Genomic DNA, 16,835 nt, shown 5'->3' on the forward strand with positions numbered 1-16,835 from the left:
TTAAGTGTTACTCTCCAATGTTTCAAATTTGTACAATGTTTAAAATACATGTTGTATAATGTGTAAAATGCGATTCTCTACAGTTAATATCATGCTACTTATATATGATATCCCGATGAATATTCCTCAATCATTTATTTTACCTTGTACTTCCATTTTGCTTCCGTTTTATTCTTGTTTTGTTCTCGGATTTCAAACTTATCGACATCGTTTTGCTTATTTAAGACGTCTTTCTCAGGCAAGCCTATTACATTCTTTGAGGCCTGTTTGTAAAGAGAAACAACAACATCCCCACATGTTACAATTCCAGAAGCACTGGAACGTACTTTTCGACATTGTGATCAGCAGGTCTTATATAGGTTTTTTTTACAGGACATGAAATAAATGTGCGCGAGTACCAAAAATGGCCTGCATTTTAATGTTTGCATTTAAAAAATAAATAAATTAGAATACCTTCTAACTGTAGTTCTAATGAGCTACTTTACAGACATAAAAAAGACCAGCAGGTCACACCTACCTTCCCTTTCTTTGGCGTTTCCACTTTCATTAAGGTCTCCTTCGTGTGTGTCTCCAGGACATCCAAGCTAGGCGCTGTGGGTGGGGTCGGGCTCTCTTTCAATTTTTTCCCTCTCTTCTTTCCTCCTTCCTTCGCTTTGGGGGTCTTTGGGGGTCTGGGGGTCTTGTTGGTTTTTGGGGCCTTTTTCCTGGTGGGTTTCTCCCTGGGTGGAGTGGGAATGTGCACAGGAGAAACGGGCTCCTCTGGCTCCACAGGAAGAGCCTCCTCTGCAGGTATGTTGGTGCTCGGTTCCAGCTTGATGGCTTTAGACACGTTCTGCAAGAAACAAATTTTCGCTTGGTAAATTACCAAAAAGCAGGAAGACAAGAAAGGTACCTTCTGTTCGACCGGCTGTCAAGATCCAACGATCGCTGATCAAGAGCAAAACACAACTGTGTCCAGTGATTGAATGCCCAGAGTAGACTAATACTCCGATCAATAAGTGCTAACTAAATCTAACAGTAGCACACTGAAGGATTGGCAGCCCTTGATTTGTTCACACATCTCAATAGATTAAGCACAGGCTGTGCGTGTAATTAAATACAGCAAGGGGATACAGAAAATGTGAGGTGCACAAGACACAGAAAGAAATTGTTTGATCACAGTTCTCCATTGGAGTGTAATCATGCTTTTGATCAAACATTAGAGGGCAACCAAGAGCATTCCGAAAACCCCTCTAGGTTGTTTAAGCACAAATGATTATGACATACCTGCACAGTCCTTAATTCCTGGGTTTGTTACTGGTAAATCAAAGGAGCCAATCTTTGTGTGCAAATATACATTACTACACACTATATGTATAACCGGTGTGTCAGACTACACCAGCATTTATAGGATAGGGCACACCCAACACATGCAGTAAAAAGAGTGGTCAACTCACTGGGCTGTGCCTGCTAGCTCTGTTCTTGGTGTTTTGTTGATCCACGTTGAGTGGTCCAGCAAACCACCTTGGAAGACAAATGATGCACACAGTATGGTGCTTTCTTTTAAAGGTGAACTCCACTTTCCTAGTATGATACAGAAAATATAAGTCCTGCTGCTGTAAGAATTGGCCAGTCAACAGCAAGGTGCAGATATACTGTAGCTTATGCTCTTTCTGACTGTATTTGTGATGTAATTATCACAAAGGCACACCACACATTCCGGCTGCCTGCTTAAGACTTGTAGGCTGTGTGAAAGATGTCTTCAAACGTGTACTATAATGCACTGACAGGACCTAAAGAAGCATGACTTTGACTCGGATGTCAAGGAAAGAGATTTACATTATTCTTGATCCTCCTTGTGGCTTCATAAAGCCTGAATATGATCAAATGATTGAATTATTTACATGGTTATGGTATTTTATTTAAATTTCTGCAAATTTATCTTAAGTCTGTATTTTTTCAGAATATCCCTGAACTTTCAAGGTATCTCTGAGGTGATCAGAGCATGGAAACAGAATGAAGCCCAACAGTGATACTGCAGACATCAGGGTTCGGATTCTCACCCAAGAAAAATAACTGCGACAGTGTTTTTTTTTTAATGAAGCAGTATTTCTCCATTTGTCATAAACTAAATATTTTAGCGGTATTTGGATAGCGCCAGCTCTGTAAACAGCCTTACAATTTTTCCACGCTACCTTCGTATTAACAAATTGAAGGTATTTGATCTGCATTCAAGTACTGGAAGAGATCAAATGTGGCAGGCGAGGCAAAGGCCAAAAACCACAATAAACAGAATGTAATCAGGCAGAAACCTGAAACAAGATTCTTTACTGTATTCTCCTCAGTACAATACTAGGAAAGTGGTATGCTTTTTTTTCTATTACAATTTTAGATACTTCTCTAATGCAGGTCACACGTCTTAAACATACTGTAATAATAGAACACACTTGTTTTAGGATCAAAAACTACAAACCCTGTTTGGAAGGCTTTTTTATTAATGTATAAGTTGACTTTGACATGCCAAAGTCTATTTTTAATGAATCAAACACTTGGTAATATTCAGCCCACTTCCAAACACCTGCTCTGTGAATGAGGGCAGTCTTAGCTCTGGGCTTTGGACACTCCGATTGAACAGAAGCATGAACTGGGAGGAGAAACCGTGGACTATGAAATGAAATCCCACCTCTGAAATTCTTATCTCTTTGGCAAGGTCCTTTATGAGTTGTGCTGGCTTCATATTTTCCGGGAGTTCATCCTCATGTTCAAGAAGGGCCTGTTGTTATGTACATTACAATACAAAAGCAAAGGTTAACTGGTAGGAGAACAGGACAGCTAATTACTGAGAAAGTGGAAACTGTGTAAGTATTTTAGGCTCGGCAATTGATAATAGCACAACAATTTTTAAGTGTGATACTTTTTCATCTCTTAACACAACAGCTATGACCATTACTATGACTTGCCCAGAGATGAAAATAATGACATCAGGTGATGTCATCTAACAGTAGCAAAAGAAGTCATGTATGACCTCACTGCATGCCAGGTACATCACTGATTTACAGCCTGAACACTTGATTCTTGCAAGTTATTTCATGTTAGATTACAATGGGCATCTTGGCTATGTAAACTAATGGCTATAAAAACTTAAAAAGAGAAAGTTACTTAATTAAATACTTTGGGGGGCCGGGGAATTATCCTCATCTGAGGATATAACCTCATTCTACTTGTACTTTTAAGAGTACAAATCTGAAAGCAGGTCAGGTACAAGAGAGTAGAAGCTACTCTGAAGGACTGTTTCACTTTGTTTATTCGTGTCCTTTCTATGGAAAGAGGAATTTCGAGTTACAAAAATATCACTTACCTGTTTTCTTGTCCACGATCTAAAAGCTCCATTGAGGATTTTGGCACCATGGACTAAGTAAGGAGCGGGCTGCTTTCCACCTTTGTGTAAACCTGCAGAAAAGATTTCAACACGTCACCTAATGCTTCCAAAGATCAAACTACCCTGAAAAACAGCACAGTGATCATTTATATATGTTCCAGAAAGTTCAAGGTTTTAGATTCAATTTGTCATGAAACGACATGTGATCTTTTAAAGACCTGAGGGTTAAACTATTGAGCGATTAAACATCAGAGCATAATCCTAACCTTTGCCAATGAAATATATCCTCTGGGAACTATGAGGCAGCTTTTGCATGTATGAATGCTGGAAGTTATTTGCCTGAAGCCTAAATTCGTTGGAATAAGAATGTTTTTACTCAGCCCTAAACAGTCAAACATACTGTATTGTCTTCTGCACTTTTAAATAATTGTTCCTATAAGTTAATTCATTAAGATCGTAGCAAGGCAGTATATCACTTAGATAACTAATGGGAGTATTTTGCTATTGGAAAGAGCTTCATGCAAACAGAAGTAAATATCTAAAGTTTCTGTAAAGATGAATAAGTAAAAAAAGTGTTGAGAAATAAGCAAACCTCCTACTGTATTTCAGTGAAGGATAAAAAAAACTGAAATCTTATACAAAATAAATTTGAGTGATGGAGGGGAAATTTCTGTAACATTTAGGAGTATGATTAAACTGGGACACAAAGAATACACATACAAGCCAAATCTGAAAACCAAATGTTAATGAAGTCATATGCACCATATACTGTATAGTGTGCCCTAATTATGATTAAACCAAAGTGAGCATGTAGTACCTACAATAGATATATTCTGCACTGCAGTAAAATTAAGACCCTGGAGAAAGACTAACTTAAAGCAGAGATTAAAAACTTCAGATTTAGATCCATAACCCAGTCGGTCCTGCTTGTGGTCCAGCTAGACTTTAATCAGAGCAGAGACAAGTACCACAGAAGAGTGTTGCGAGCAGAGATGTGGAGGGCATATTAAGGCCTCCTAATTAGACAACTGATTGATCCACTTAAGGCTTTCTAGGATTGTGGTTGCAGACCGCTTGGCTAGCAGAAAATACCCTAACCATGTGTCAGACTACAGCAGACACTGAACGGAGATGCAGATTTTTAAGATACTGTATATTAAGATGAGGTTTAAGGACACTGCAAACAATACTGTATTTGTTTTTCAAGAAAGCACAGATAATAGAAAAATGATGTCAATAAAAAGGATAAAAGTCAGTTTAGGTATCTTCTAAAATGTAAGAGGAAAAAAGGACATCCCTTTAGCTTTGTCTGTGCGAGAATCAAAGTAATTTAATGAAATCAAACACATCCCAAAAGCATACTTAGCCGACACTAAACAGAAACAATGACCTTGTTTCAAGTGACAAGGGTTAAAAAAGGGCTTAATATCCATCTGTAATGGAGCAAGTGATTTTAGCTTCAGCTAAGTCTTTTAAGGCTAATCACCTGTGTATTTAGTGATGCAACAATTTAATGACCGTGATAATATTTGAAAATCAGAGGCCAGCTTTACATCCATTCCGGAGGCTCAAGCCAGGAATGGCAGACTGGAACGATGATCAGGAAGTTACAGTTATGCATCCGAGCAGGAAAATCCTATATTTCTTTCCAGTTCTTGTTTATTGGAAACATGTCCAGCAAAGATTATGAGCATGTCAATTAAAAGGAAATTGCCGTCATTAAGAACCTTCGGGGATGATTTGTTGCATATGTGCATTATCAGAAAGTCTTGGTGAGGGCAGTGGCCCATCCCAGAACCAGGAGCTGTCCACTCTGGATGAGACATGTGTCTTTGAAAGCTGGGAAGAAACCCACAAGGACACAGGAAGAACATGCAAACTCTACACTCTAATATTCAACTCAGAACCCACGAACCACCATGTCATTGTCGCCTGTTGTTCCTAAAAGCCAGTCCATGTCACGGTTCTAAAAACAGGTCTTTTCAGTGTAACAGCCAGCAATGCTTGGTCTCACATTTACCTTTAAATCTCTCCAGCAGATGCCTGCCCACATACCAGCACGCAGTTTCAAAGTTTGGAAACGGGGTCAGGCTGCCAATCTTTAGTCGTTTTTCCACTTCATAAGCTCTGCGATGCAAAACAAATTGCTCTTTAAAATAATGAGCTGCAGACATCAACTAATTGAAACAACACAAAAAAATGGGCAATCAGTGATTTTAACAGCTACAGAAATAAATCATTTTAGATAATGCAGGCAATATTTACAAGAAATGCAATTTCTTGTGTCTTTACAGAAATGTCCAAATGAATTTAATCGTGAAATGGGGAAGTTGTTTTTTATACACTCCTGAGACTGGGCGATAGTGTGTGAATGGTTGATCATGTGGCTCTGCGGTCATTTGCTTTGCTTTGGTTCATCATCCCACAAACACGTGATTGGGATACTGTGACTAGAAATTAAATCACAGCAGCTATTTCTGAGCACAGCACTGTGTGGCAATCGTTTACATCTGTCGTCACTCAAAGCAAACACACCAATGAATAAAAAGATTTTCTCATTACATTGAGAACATGTGAAACAGAAAATTAAGAATTGTGAAAATGACGTCATATATTTCAGCACCCCAGGGTAAATAAATAAACCTAAAAAACTTAACCATCAGCACTGTATATTTGAATATTTTCACAGAATTTTATGAAAGGGCTCTGAACTTCCAATGACTTAATTTTCTACTTTCTCTCATATGTAAGCAGATGTTTGATAGAGTTTGTGCAAGGTCCCTGTTAAGCTTTTAAACTTGGAACAGGACACATTATTCATGTTTTATATCCTCCCAAATCACTGTGTTGTAAGTCACATATATTGCCAATACAGCTGTTCTGATAGGAAACAAAGTATGGATAGCAGGCAGGGGCAATGTTTAAGTTAGATTTCTTCTCTCAGACCCCTGACTTCATGCACGTTTTGGAATTACATAACTCACTGGCCCAATCAACAATCCACCATTGACAATAAACTGGAAATCTCCAAATACTATTTAAAGTTTACAAGACCTAGAATCGCAGTGCTGTATTTTGTATTATCTGAATGAGATTTATATTAAAACCACTGAGTAGAAACGTAAATATCAGACCTCATCTGCATTTCAATACTCAGGTTATGAAGAAAGTGACCAGAAAAGGCCAAGCAGTCCACTGGGGCCAATGTAGCAGAAATCCAGCCTGACAAGGACAAACAAGAATAAAAAAAAGTCAAAAGAGAATTATTACAGAACTTTTATCAACTGAAGTCATTATTATTCATCAGCTTTTAACATGGAATGATATACAGTAGTCAGCCTTTGAGGGTCTGATGAAAATATATACTTTTAATTATTAAAAAGAAATTCTATACGAATATCATTTTGCAAAATCATTTTGCATAACCCTGCCTAACGGGGAGTGAAACTTCATTTAAGCTATTTTTTGTGATTTATAAAAGTTCCTCCAATAAGCAAACTTGTTAGGCTCAGTGTGTCCCGAAAATGTGGCACCACTTTCATTTGAATAGTAGTGAAACTTGACATCTTTTCCAACAATAAGAGAAACATGTTGGAACACCCCATTTTATCATTATTCAATAAACGTTAGACTGCAACCAAAAGCTCAATTAACATGTTTTTTGAGACCTTTCATTCATAAAGATACTAAAAAAAACATTAAATAGCAAACATTAAAATATATTTAGTGTTATGAGCAGTGATAGAGAAATTTGATACTGTTTTGCATTTTTAAACACTTTTGCACCCAGAGGTAAGATACTTTTAAAAGAAGAATTAGAACAAACTATCTAAAAGGCACATTCATATAAATAAATAATCCAATAAATCACAAGCCTTACCTGAAGGAATAAATAGCGTCTGACCTTGTTTGAGTATGCACTTGTAACACTTGTCTACTTGATCGGCAAAAAACATTTCACTGTGGTTCGAAGAGGACTGCCAATGTTCGTACAAGGACATGTTGGCAGATGTGGGTTTGATCAGAAAGAATATTTTCTCCCCCTGCACAGGACCACATGCACATAAAACAATGAAAACGAATCAACAAGACTAATGTTATTGTCTGACAAATTGGAGAGTTCATAAATTATGCCAAAACACATTAAACACATCAAGCAAAAGCATGATTTGGATGACTGGCACGTGCTGTTTTACGATTTAGGACATGAGGCTGATGTAAGAAAATCCTAATTTGGACCAAGTCAGACAGCAGGAGGCCTTTTTGTGAGAGTATTACTTGGTCAGAGGCCAACACATAATATCTCATTAATCATAAAAGCCCTAAAGAAATACCTCACAGTAATGCATTTTAGGAAATGCTGAAACTTTCATAATGTTCATTTAAGCATGATGATGATGGATCCTGTTTGACAGCATACATCTTATTAATGTAAAGAAAAAGTGGATCATCAACTTAACGTAAGGTAACCTTTGTCTTCTAATAACAGTTCCTTCCTTGATCTGTTGTGATCTATATTAATCAAACAATCTTATATCCATCACAGCTGAGTTATACAAATATCAAGAAATCGCCATGAACCTTTGATTTCACTTCTGTAACATAATTTGTCAGTTTGTGTCTCAAATACACAAACATTCTTGAACAACTGCTTCCTTATGCGTGCTCGGGTTTTTTTTACGCAAACTAAAAACTACCCCACTTTTGAAAACCTTGAGAAAAGCTCAAGCAGCACGTGAACTGGCATGTCTTGTTCTGTGAAAGAAGTTACGTCTCTGCGCGAGTCTTTCCTTTTTTTTCCAATCACATATTTTAGCTTGTCGCTTAACGGAGGTCAAATTGAATCATGAAGAAAGATGAAGTCAGATCAGTTCTGTAGGGTCCCAGGTGGCTCCACCAGTACTGCTGCTCATTCGGAGAGCAAGGCGAGCTCTCTAGTCCACATGTCGCCAGCCTGAGCCTATGTCACTAGCCAGCTGTGCTCAGTTCCAAAGGTGATGGAGCACAAGTGGCAGCAATAGTGGCATTTTCTGCCCTCATGACTTTCAGCAAAACAGTCTGTCCTGGGACCTGCTGGGCACTGCAGGCTTGTACAGCCAACAGTGAGAAATGTGCCACTCCTCTCCCGTGAGGCACAGCTTCTGCCTGTCGTAACAGGAACAGATCTAACAGGTGCAGGGCTTCAGATGAACACATTCTACATGTCCTCATGCTCTCTCTGTATGGATACAGGACTCACTGCTATAAAGCTGGGTCTTAGTCACCTGGCCATCCCAGTTTGGGTTTGTACATAATGATAAATAACCAGCAATTCCAAATTAAAAAAACACAGCTTCCAGTGTGTCATATACGAACCCATGGTGCTCAGGAACTGGGGGTATCAATTCTAACCACATATCAAATAATGGAAGCTCAGTTGCTTACTTTGAGTACGTGGTACCAAGCTGAAGATCCCCCTGAGTCTATGTGGAAGTCTGTGTAGCTGTCCTTCACACAGATCAAGCAGTATTTTGTCACTTTGGGTTTTCCCAACAGTGCATCATCTGGCCAGTAATTTTCCACCCAGGACAGTTTCCTGACAATCTGTGGACTTTCCACGATACTGGACATCCTTGATAGATAACAAAAATAAATGAAGGGGACAGTCAGTCATTCTGGTATTTCATATTTCTAATCAAAAACTTAAACGTGGCTTAGAGCTTTTAAAGCAAGAAGTTTGATAGATTCATAAAAACTGCTATATCCTAGTAAAATGATTTCAACAATTCATCTGAAAAGTATGCTCTTGAAACCCCTTATCTTTTGTCAGGCAAAATTCTTTGAACATTTGTGGGTGGTCACCTTGTGTCTGAAAACTCCAGGTTTATCACGTTTAATACTCGTTTCCTGTTTGTGCTGTAGTAGTAATCAACAAATTCCTTGAGCTTCATCTTGCTGTCTGTCTGTTTGGTAACATCAATGACATCTACAGCTCTTTCTGGACCTAGGAAACGAAGTGTAAAATCAGTCAAAGACATGTCCTGGAATTCAGGTCAGAAGGTTTCAGAATACCCCACAGTAAAAATTGCTTTAAAAATACCAGACATTTTATTTCTGAAGCAGAAAGTGAAACACAATTTTGTTAATTTATTCCACACCTTTTAACATTTATTTTAACTTTTAACATTTCATTTATGATTACAAAAACTCCTTGACAGCAGTAAAAGTGACGCTAAACTTAGAACTACAAATTAATGCGAGCGCATTAACAATGGAATCTAAAAAAAATTAAATCACACAATTTAAAAGCAATCAATTGTTTTCAAATGTGTCAAAGAGAAAAAAACTGACTTTCCTTCAGTGGGTTTAAAGTTTTCGTTTTCTATAATATTTAAAAATATAAGTTTTCAAAGGCACAGTTTATTTATTTTTACAACATGTCTTGTTAATATATCTTTAAACATTTAGAGACAATGGTTTTGTGGCACAGCAAGGGGAAAACATTTTTAAATACTGAGCCATGCAAAGATAATGTGTTTTGATGCATGTTCTGTATGAGCTGTGCTAAAGAAACGTTATTTTTACAGCCAAAAAATACTGACAGACAGATGGCGCTGTTTTATACACAGAATGCATATAAAACTTTCCATTAAAGGCATTTTCCCAGTGCTGTACAGGATGGTTTGCTTCCATTAGAAACCCTTAGAATTTAACAAGAGCATTATACTATGTCAATGTGTGGACATGCTTTTGTTTTTTGTGTGCTTTTCATATATTGTAAAGCACAGTGAGATGATTGCTTTCAAAGGTGTTAAAATAAATGTTTATTATATTACATTTATTATAATATGAAGTTAAAAGGCAAGGAAATTAAACAGTTTGTCTTTTGTGTTTTTTTACAGAATATACCAGTAAATATTGCACTATTTATTAAACCCTTTGTATAAGGTAAAGTATTGATATTATACCAACGGAGGATACATACCAACATAGTTCTCTACATCACTGACGTAAAACGTCGGTGGAGGTACAGACATTCCAAGACCGTCTTTTTTTGGAACCAGTATAGGTTCTGTGAATCCGTTCTCCTCCAGATATTCTACTGTCAACTGACTTCCACTCAGTTTCGTGAGCACATCATCAGAACTACCGAAGAGACCACAATAAAGATGAATGTGAATACAAAAAAAAAATTCACATGCACCCCGAGTACACTACGAAAACGTCATAGTCTGGAAGCAAAAAAAAAAAGTCAAGTCACAAAAATGTTGTCTGAATATTTTTGTATACAATAACCTCCTCCTTGGAATAACAGCTTTTTTAAAAAAATAAAATTGAGTGTAATACGGCTTACTGCTTTCAGCTGAGATGTTTTTTTTATTCAAGATAATGATTTACCGAACACTTTAGCTCATACCAAAGACCGATTAAAAACAATGCCTTAGTAGTTTCCATCATGCCTTATGCTTGGTGTTACGAAATTTCTGTGCCTCTCTTTCCTTAAACTGGTGTGTGAGCACCATCTACTGACACTGTTATGAACTGTGGAGCCTGGGTTAACACTTTCTTTAGTTAAAATACCTATCAAACTGTTTAAAAACATTTTCCAGTTATCAACATTTACATTAATGATCATCATAATTCTTTGCATCAATAAACTGATTTCACACAAAGGATTCCTAAAAACTTTTTCGTAGTGGAAGAGAGCAGCCTTATCTACACTCAAGTGCAGCTCTAATATGGTGACGATTGGCAGACGTTCCCTCTGTCCAGCAGATCAGGTGGAGCTGTAATAATTGCTTTTACAGATTATTTTTGGGGGGAACTTTAGGGAGGCCATACTGTATATGCCCAGAGTGTAATTTAGCCTGGACCCTGGAGTTAAAACCACAAATAGCCAAGTTATACTATTATACTAGGTATAGGTAACTCTGCAGTCAACCTTCAGACATGTTCTCTGAAACGCCACAGGCAGCCAAATGTATCAAAAAAGCCTTAAGACTAATAATAAATAAAATTGAAATAAATGTCACTGAAATATGGGCTCAGACTGTATTTAACTGATTTTAAGAATTTAAGGTTTAATAACTTCATAAGTAAAACAACCTATAACTGGCATTATAATGTTAAAGACTCTAATAATCTTGTCTGCTTACTGAGGTTATCACTGAAAATCCCTTTGCAGTGTTATCCAGGGAGTTGCCAAGGTTTCTGCCACTATCAGCTAAAACTGTGAGATCTCTGCTGCTGTTTTCTTAACATAAACATCTTTCAAATAAGTTCATAAAAACTCATCATCATTTGAACTCTGAACATTCAGATCTGTGCTACAAGACACGGGAACCATGTTATTCATATTTAGACATCCGTTATTAAAGCAATTTGAAGCAAAAGCTAATTGCTAGGTATGTTGAACAAAGGAAGTGACATAATCCAAAACTAGCACAGCAGGCAGTAAGTCAGTGTGAAGGAACAGCTGCTCTGAGCCTGCAAGTCTCTAGGAGATAATTGGATATCACTTCCTTTTGCCCAGTCGATAAAATCCATACATTTCCAAATAGAAAAATCCATCCAGTTTCTAATCTCCTTATCCAGTGGGGGAGCCGGAGCCTATCCCAGCCAGCAAAGGCAGGGCACACCCCGGACAGGAAGCCAGTCCATCGCAGAGCACACACTCACACCAGGAGCAGTTTTCCAAGAAGCCAGTTAACCTACCAGTATGTCGTTGGACTTGGGGAGGAAACCAGTGCACCCAGTGGAAACCCACGTGAGCATGGGGAGAACATACAAACTCCAGGCACGTACTGGAGCACTCCGGGAACTGAACCCAGACTCCCTGTACTGCAGGCCGATGCTAACCCCTGCGTCACCATGCCACCCCCAGTCTAAACAACTGTTTGATGACTAAATCAATCAATTTGGGATGTTGTTGCTGCTGCACAGTGAAATCTAAACCAAGGTGGCAAACAATCTGACTAACATGCAAAATATGTACAAATTATTAAAACTCCCAGCACAGAAACAATCCTGAGACAATGGGACAACATTACAATTTAAAAGAAACAGTATTTAAAAATTAGAAGCCTAATTACAGTATAGATCATCTCTAAATAAAGCTACAAACAATCAATACAGTAAAATACCTTGACTGATTAAAATGATTGAAATCTGCATATTATGTCCAGAAAGAGCAGAATATTAAGTGACTCAAAGTCAGAACCCACCAGCATGTCATAACCTTAACAATGTTTGTAACAGTAGTAAGTCTTTACTGGTGTGAGCTCTGCTGGTGTGAGCCTGGCCAGTACCTGGATGGGAGACCTCCTGGGAAAACTAAGGTTGCTGCTGGAAGAGGTGTTAGTGGGACAAGTAGGGGGCGCTCACCCTCCAGTCTATGTGGATCCTAATGCCCCAGTATAGAGATGGGGACACTATCACTGTAAAAAAAGTGTCGTTCTTCTGATGAGATGTTAAACAAAGGTCCTGATCATTACAAATTCCAGGCATCTCTCGAAATAATTTATGCAAATTAAGGCACGATGAAAACAGCACAGCAGTTATAAAGCACTTTAGTCTCCAGATCAGATGTTTTTGACATGGGTATAATAGCAGAAGCCTACAGGTGCATGACCAGATCTCTAGGATTCAATGATGGAGTCCATTGAAAATAGATGAATAGGCCCCTATTCCAAAGATTATTAAGATATCAGAAAGTATACACTCTGTAAGTAAATCAATTTAGAGCAGTTTAAAAGTGCTAAAACAAGGTTTTAAAGGAAATGTTGTTCTTACCTTGGGAATGTCCTACTTCGAAGCTCCTTTATGAACACTTGACTGCCATTCTGAACTGGCTTGACGTCTGTACTTTGCCCCGTGTCATGTTTGTGCCAGTTCCTTTTCTTTTTCACTGGAATAAATAATACTCTGTTAAATGACTCGGTGTCCTCTGGGATTGAAATAATTCCCCTATATTGGTGGAAGAGCAGTGAACTTAATTACCCACATTGACAATGCAGCTCTAGACTCTGTCAAGTCAGTCAATGATTCTGAAATAGGCTAAACAAACCATCCTACTTCAGGAGCAATTATGACATCCAATCAGATAATGTGGCCGCACACACCCTTAGCCGAGTGCTGACTATGTAGTCGCAGGCCGAGGAAGTCAGCACCCCTACACACAGTGAAACTAACCACCTAACCAAGCACAGACTTTGGGGAATCTGGTTCCCATCATTCCTCACCAACATTCATTACAATTTAAATCAAAGCTGCACAAAACAAGAACTGAGCAAACAATATTCCCATAATTACTGCAATACAGTCCTCCCCCCAGATACTTTGATATGAAACTTTTCCGAGTAACAGAAACATCTAAAACTATATTTAGTACATTGAGAATAAATTGAAGGTTTGCCGCATACAACAGAGCTGTATGAAAACCTGCCTCTTTTGTCATGATGCTGATTTTCATGTGATATAATTAGACAGGAATATATTCACAAGTCCTGTCCACAATAATGGTGCCGGCAGCCTTCTAGACTCTCCAGTGCAATATAGAGTCACACCAAAAAAACAGACAGGAATTGAAAAACTGTTCATGCTATTCGACACCTCTGCTTTCTGTTGGAACAGAAATATTTATGATTACCAAAAGGAACCAGGGCAGTTCCCTTTTGTTTATGTTAGAGTTTATCTAACCATATGTTAGATATGGTTGTCAGCAGCCATATCACCCTGCAACTCACAACTGGCAACCCACTGAAGCTAAGCAGGTGTGAGCCTGGTCAGTACCTGGATGGGAGACCTCCTGGGAAAAACTAAGGTTGCTGCTGGAAGAGGTGTTAGTGGGGCCAGCAGGGGGCGCTCACCCTGCGGTCCATGTGGGTCCTAATGCCCCAGTATAGTGACGGGGACACTATACTGTAAACAGGCGCCGTCCTTCGGATGAGACGTAAAACCGAGGTCCTGACTCTCTGTGGTCATTAAAAATCCCAGGGCGCTTCTCGAAAAGAGTAGGGGTGTAACCCCGGTGTCCTGGCCAAATTTCCCCCCTGGCCTTTACCCCATCATGGCCTCCTAATAATCCCCCTCTATGAATTGGCTACATTACTCTGCTCTCCTCCCCACTGATAGCTGATGTGTGGTGAGTGTTCTGGCGCACTATGGCTGCCGTCGCATCATCCAGGTGGATGCTGCACATTGGTGGTGGTGGAGGGGAGTCCCCATTACCTGTAAAGCGCTTTGAGTGGAGTGTCCAGAAAAGCGCTATATAAGTGTAAGCAATTATTATTATTATTATTAGAGTACAGGTCATCTTGCCTGTGTTTTACATTGGTTGGCTTATGTACAGTATATAAGATTGGTTGAGAATCCCTGTTTTGTGCTGTAACGCCGACGGAATTTAATTTGACAGTCAGTAGGGGTCCTTAATGAGCGAGTGCTTTTGGTGTGTTTAACTTCAAGGTAAACAAGGTAAAACACAAGCCACCTGAACACAATAAAGCTCTTCTGATAAAGCCCTATCGACAAACATCTATTCCCAACCCATTTTCCTTAACTTTTTGAATGGTGGAGTTCATCCTTCACAGGACAGTTTTCGAATTTTTACCTGTAGCAAATCTTCCCCAAATGGTGAGCCCCAGAGCAGTGGTGTGAATGAACAGGTATGCCACTGATGTGTGTAAATGCCACATTTGACAATGAAATCAACCTTTAATTTATTAACATCAGAACAATATCACATTCTCGCCTATTGTTGTCAATTTTTATACTCAGGAAAAACTATGACCACCAAGACCAACTCAGATTATTAATCAAGCATGAAGATTTCTCTTAAATGGCCATTAGTCTGAAGAGCTAGTGTTGACACCTCCGCTAAGAATGGGTCTCAGGTTTGGTAAACACATTGGTATACAGTATTATTAAACTAAATGTTAAAAAGCAAGTACACACAGCTTTTAAAGAAGCTGTTTACAACAGTTTAGTTGAATTTGTATCATTGATAATGCTTCTTTTACTATTATCTGATGATTTTAGACATGAATACAGCAAACTGATCTATTACTCTTACAACATCTGATGCAAAGCTTACCTTTAAGAAATGTACATTCTGAAAAACTCTCATGCGACAACACACATAATAATAATATTAATAATTATACATTTTATAGGTATACAACAGAACAGTTCTGTTACTGAAGTACACCTAGCTGAAGGCTAGAGATACACCTGTCACTGTTATTTGAAATCCCTTTCAAATAGTCATGCATTTTTTACATTTCTTTAAAGCCATAACTCAGTTGCTAATGAATATATCTTGAGGCTGACCAATCGGTAAGAAATGAATAAGAGCCCAAAACTTTGCTTTGACCACAAGGACAGTTTTTCACCTAGAGATTGAAAAAACATTTCCCATCTTCCCTCCATCCTCCCTTTCCAGCTGTTCCTTGTACAAACACAAATCTTCCAACCAGCCCTCGCTTAAATAACCAGTTTAACAAGGCCTCTATGCCTGTCTGGCATGTTTTCTTAAGTTAAGTGTCAACTGCCTGCTTGAGTCTTTTGTTTCCTGCTAAAATTGGAGTGGGTTATTTTGAGACTCACGTCAGTTCACAACAAGCTTTTATTTTAATTTACAAGCTGCAGCACTCCATTGCAATAGCTAATAACTGTCCATTTTATATCATTTTACAATGCTGAGGCATCCTGACATTTTTTTTACTTGTTTCCTTTAACACCAGATCTACATGAGCAATCAAAACTCCTGTAAAGTTATATTGCGATCTCAGACACCCACATTATGCACAGAAAGAGCAGGTTCTGATCAGTTTTCTTCTCAGCTCCAAGTGAGACCTGAAGTGTTAAACAATGAACAATGATGCTAATTTCCTATGCCAACAGGAATCTGAAACATGAGACCAATGTCACTGACCAGAGGTGAAACCAACCACTAGTGATATTCGTGGTTCAGGGGGGCTGAAAGATTACTTCCTCTCCTGTTATTTTAAGCTGAATGTCAATCAAGTGAAATGGGGACAGCAAAGATATAACAAAATCACAATACCAGTTCGGCACACCCTACTTAAGTAACATTCAACATATTCCACATTTAAAAAATTTTGAGCCAGATACTCTACTTACAAGTGGATTTGCCATGGGTTTTCTCACAGTTTGGACAGTGATAGATGTCAATGTCTGGTGCTTCGTCTTCTTCCACATCAACGCAGCTGTGAAAAAGGTCAACATAGACATATGTAAGATTTAAGAAACTCTCTACCGTCATGGTACATGGATTGGAATGGTAACTCAAAAAAAAAAAGTTTTCTCTTCAGAATCCTCAGCAAATGTAAAAGATGAACACCCAGCACCTGTGGGCAGCCTGCTGAAGTTTCCTCTCAGCACTGTTACTTCAGGGTAGCATTCTGTATGACAGTAAAGTATACTCTTGAAAAAAAAAAACACTTATTTTTAATATTCCCACCCAATTCGTCTCAGAGCT

At 38.4% G+C, this 16,835-nt stretch overlaps 1 protein-coding gene across 2 annotated transcripts in view; it reads right to left on the reverse strand.

Annotated features, from left to right (window-relative positions):
* The window catches only part of phf2 (PHD finger protein 2), a 40,085-nt gene that overhangs the window by 11,080 nt on the left and 12,170 nt on the right, over positions 1 to 16,835 (reverse strand). For both annotated transcript variants that reach the window (XM_088636909.1, XM_088636908.1), the window contains exons 2-13: positions 16,478 to 16,563; positions 13,130 to 13,244; positions 10,323 to 10,483; positions 9,200 to 9,341; positions 8,783 to 8,969; positions 7,239 to 7,401; positions 6,493 to 6,580; positions 5,379 to 5,485; positions 3,338 to 3,429; positions 2,663 to 2,752; positions 518 to 832; positions 144 to 263 (exon numbers count right to left, since the gene is read on the reverse strand). In XM_088636909.1, coding sequence (XP_088493035.1) covers positions 144 to 263; positions 518 to 832; positions 2,663 to 2,752; positions 3,338 to 3,429; positions 5,379 to 5,485; positions 6,493 to 6,580; positions 7,239 to 7,401; positions 8,783 to 8,969; positions 9,200 to 9,341; positions 10,323 to 10,483; positions 13,130 to 13,244; positions 16,478 to 16,563 — 1,666 coding nt within the window. The remainder of the gene's footprint in view (positions 1 to 143; positions 264 to 517; positions 833 to 2,662; positions 2,753 to 3,337; positions 3,430 to 5,378; positions 5,486 to 6,492; positions 6,581 to 7,238; positions 7,402 to 8,782; positions 8,970 to 9,199; positions 9,342 to 10,322; positions 10,484 to 13,129; positions 13,245 to 16,477; positions 16,564 to 16,835) is intronic.

This window comes from Lepisosteus platostomus, chromosome 6 (assembly GCF_059453375.1).
Source record: "Lepisosteus platostomus isolate fLepPlt1 chromosome 6, fLepPlt1.hap1, whole genome shotgun sequence".
NCBI lineage: Eukaryota > Metazoa > Chordata > Actinopteri > Semionotiformes > Lepisosteidae > Lepisosteus > Lepisosteus platostomus.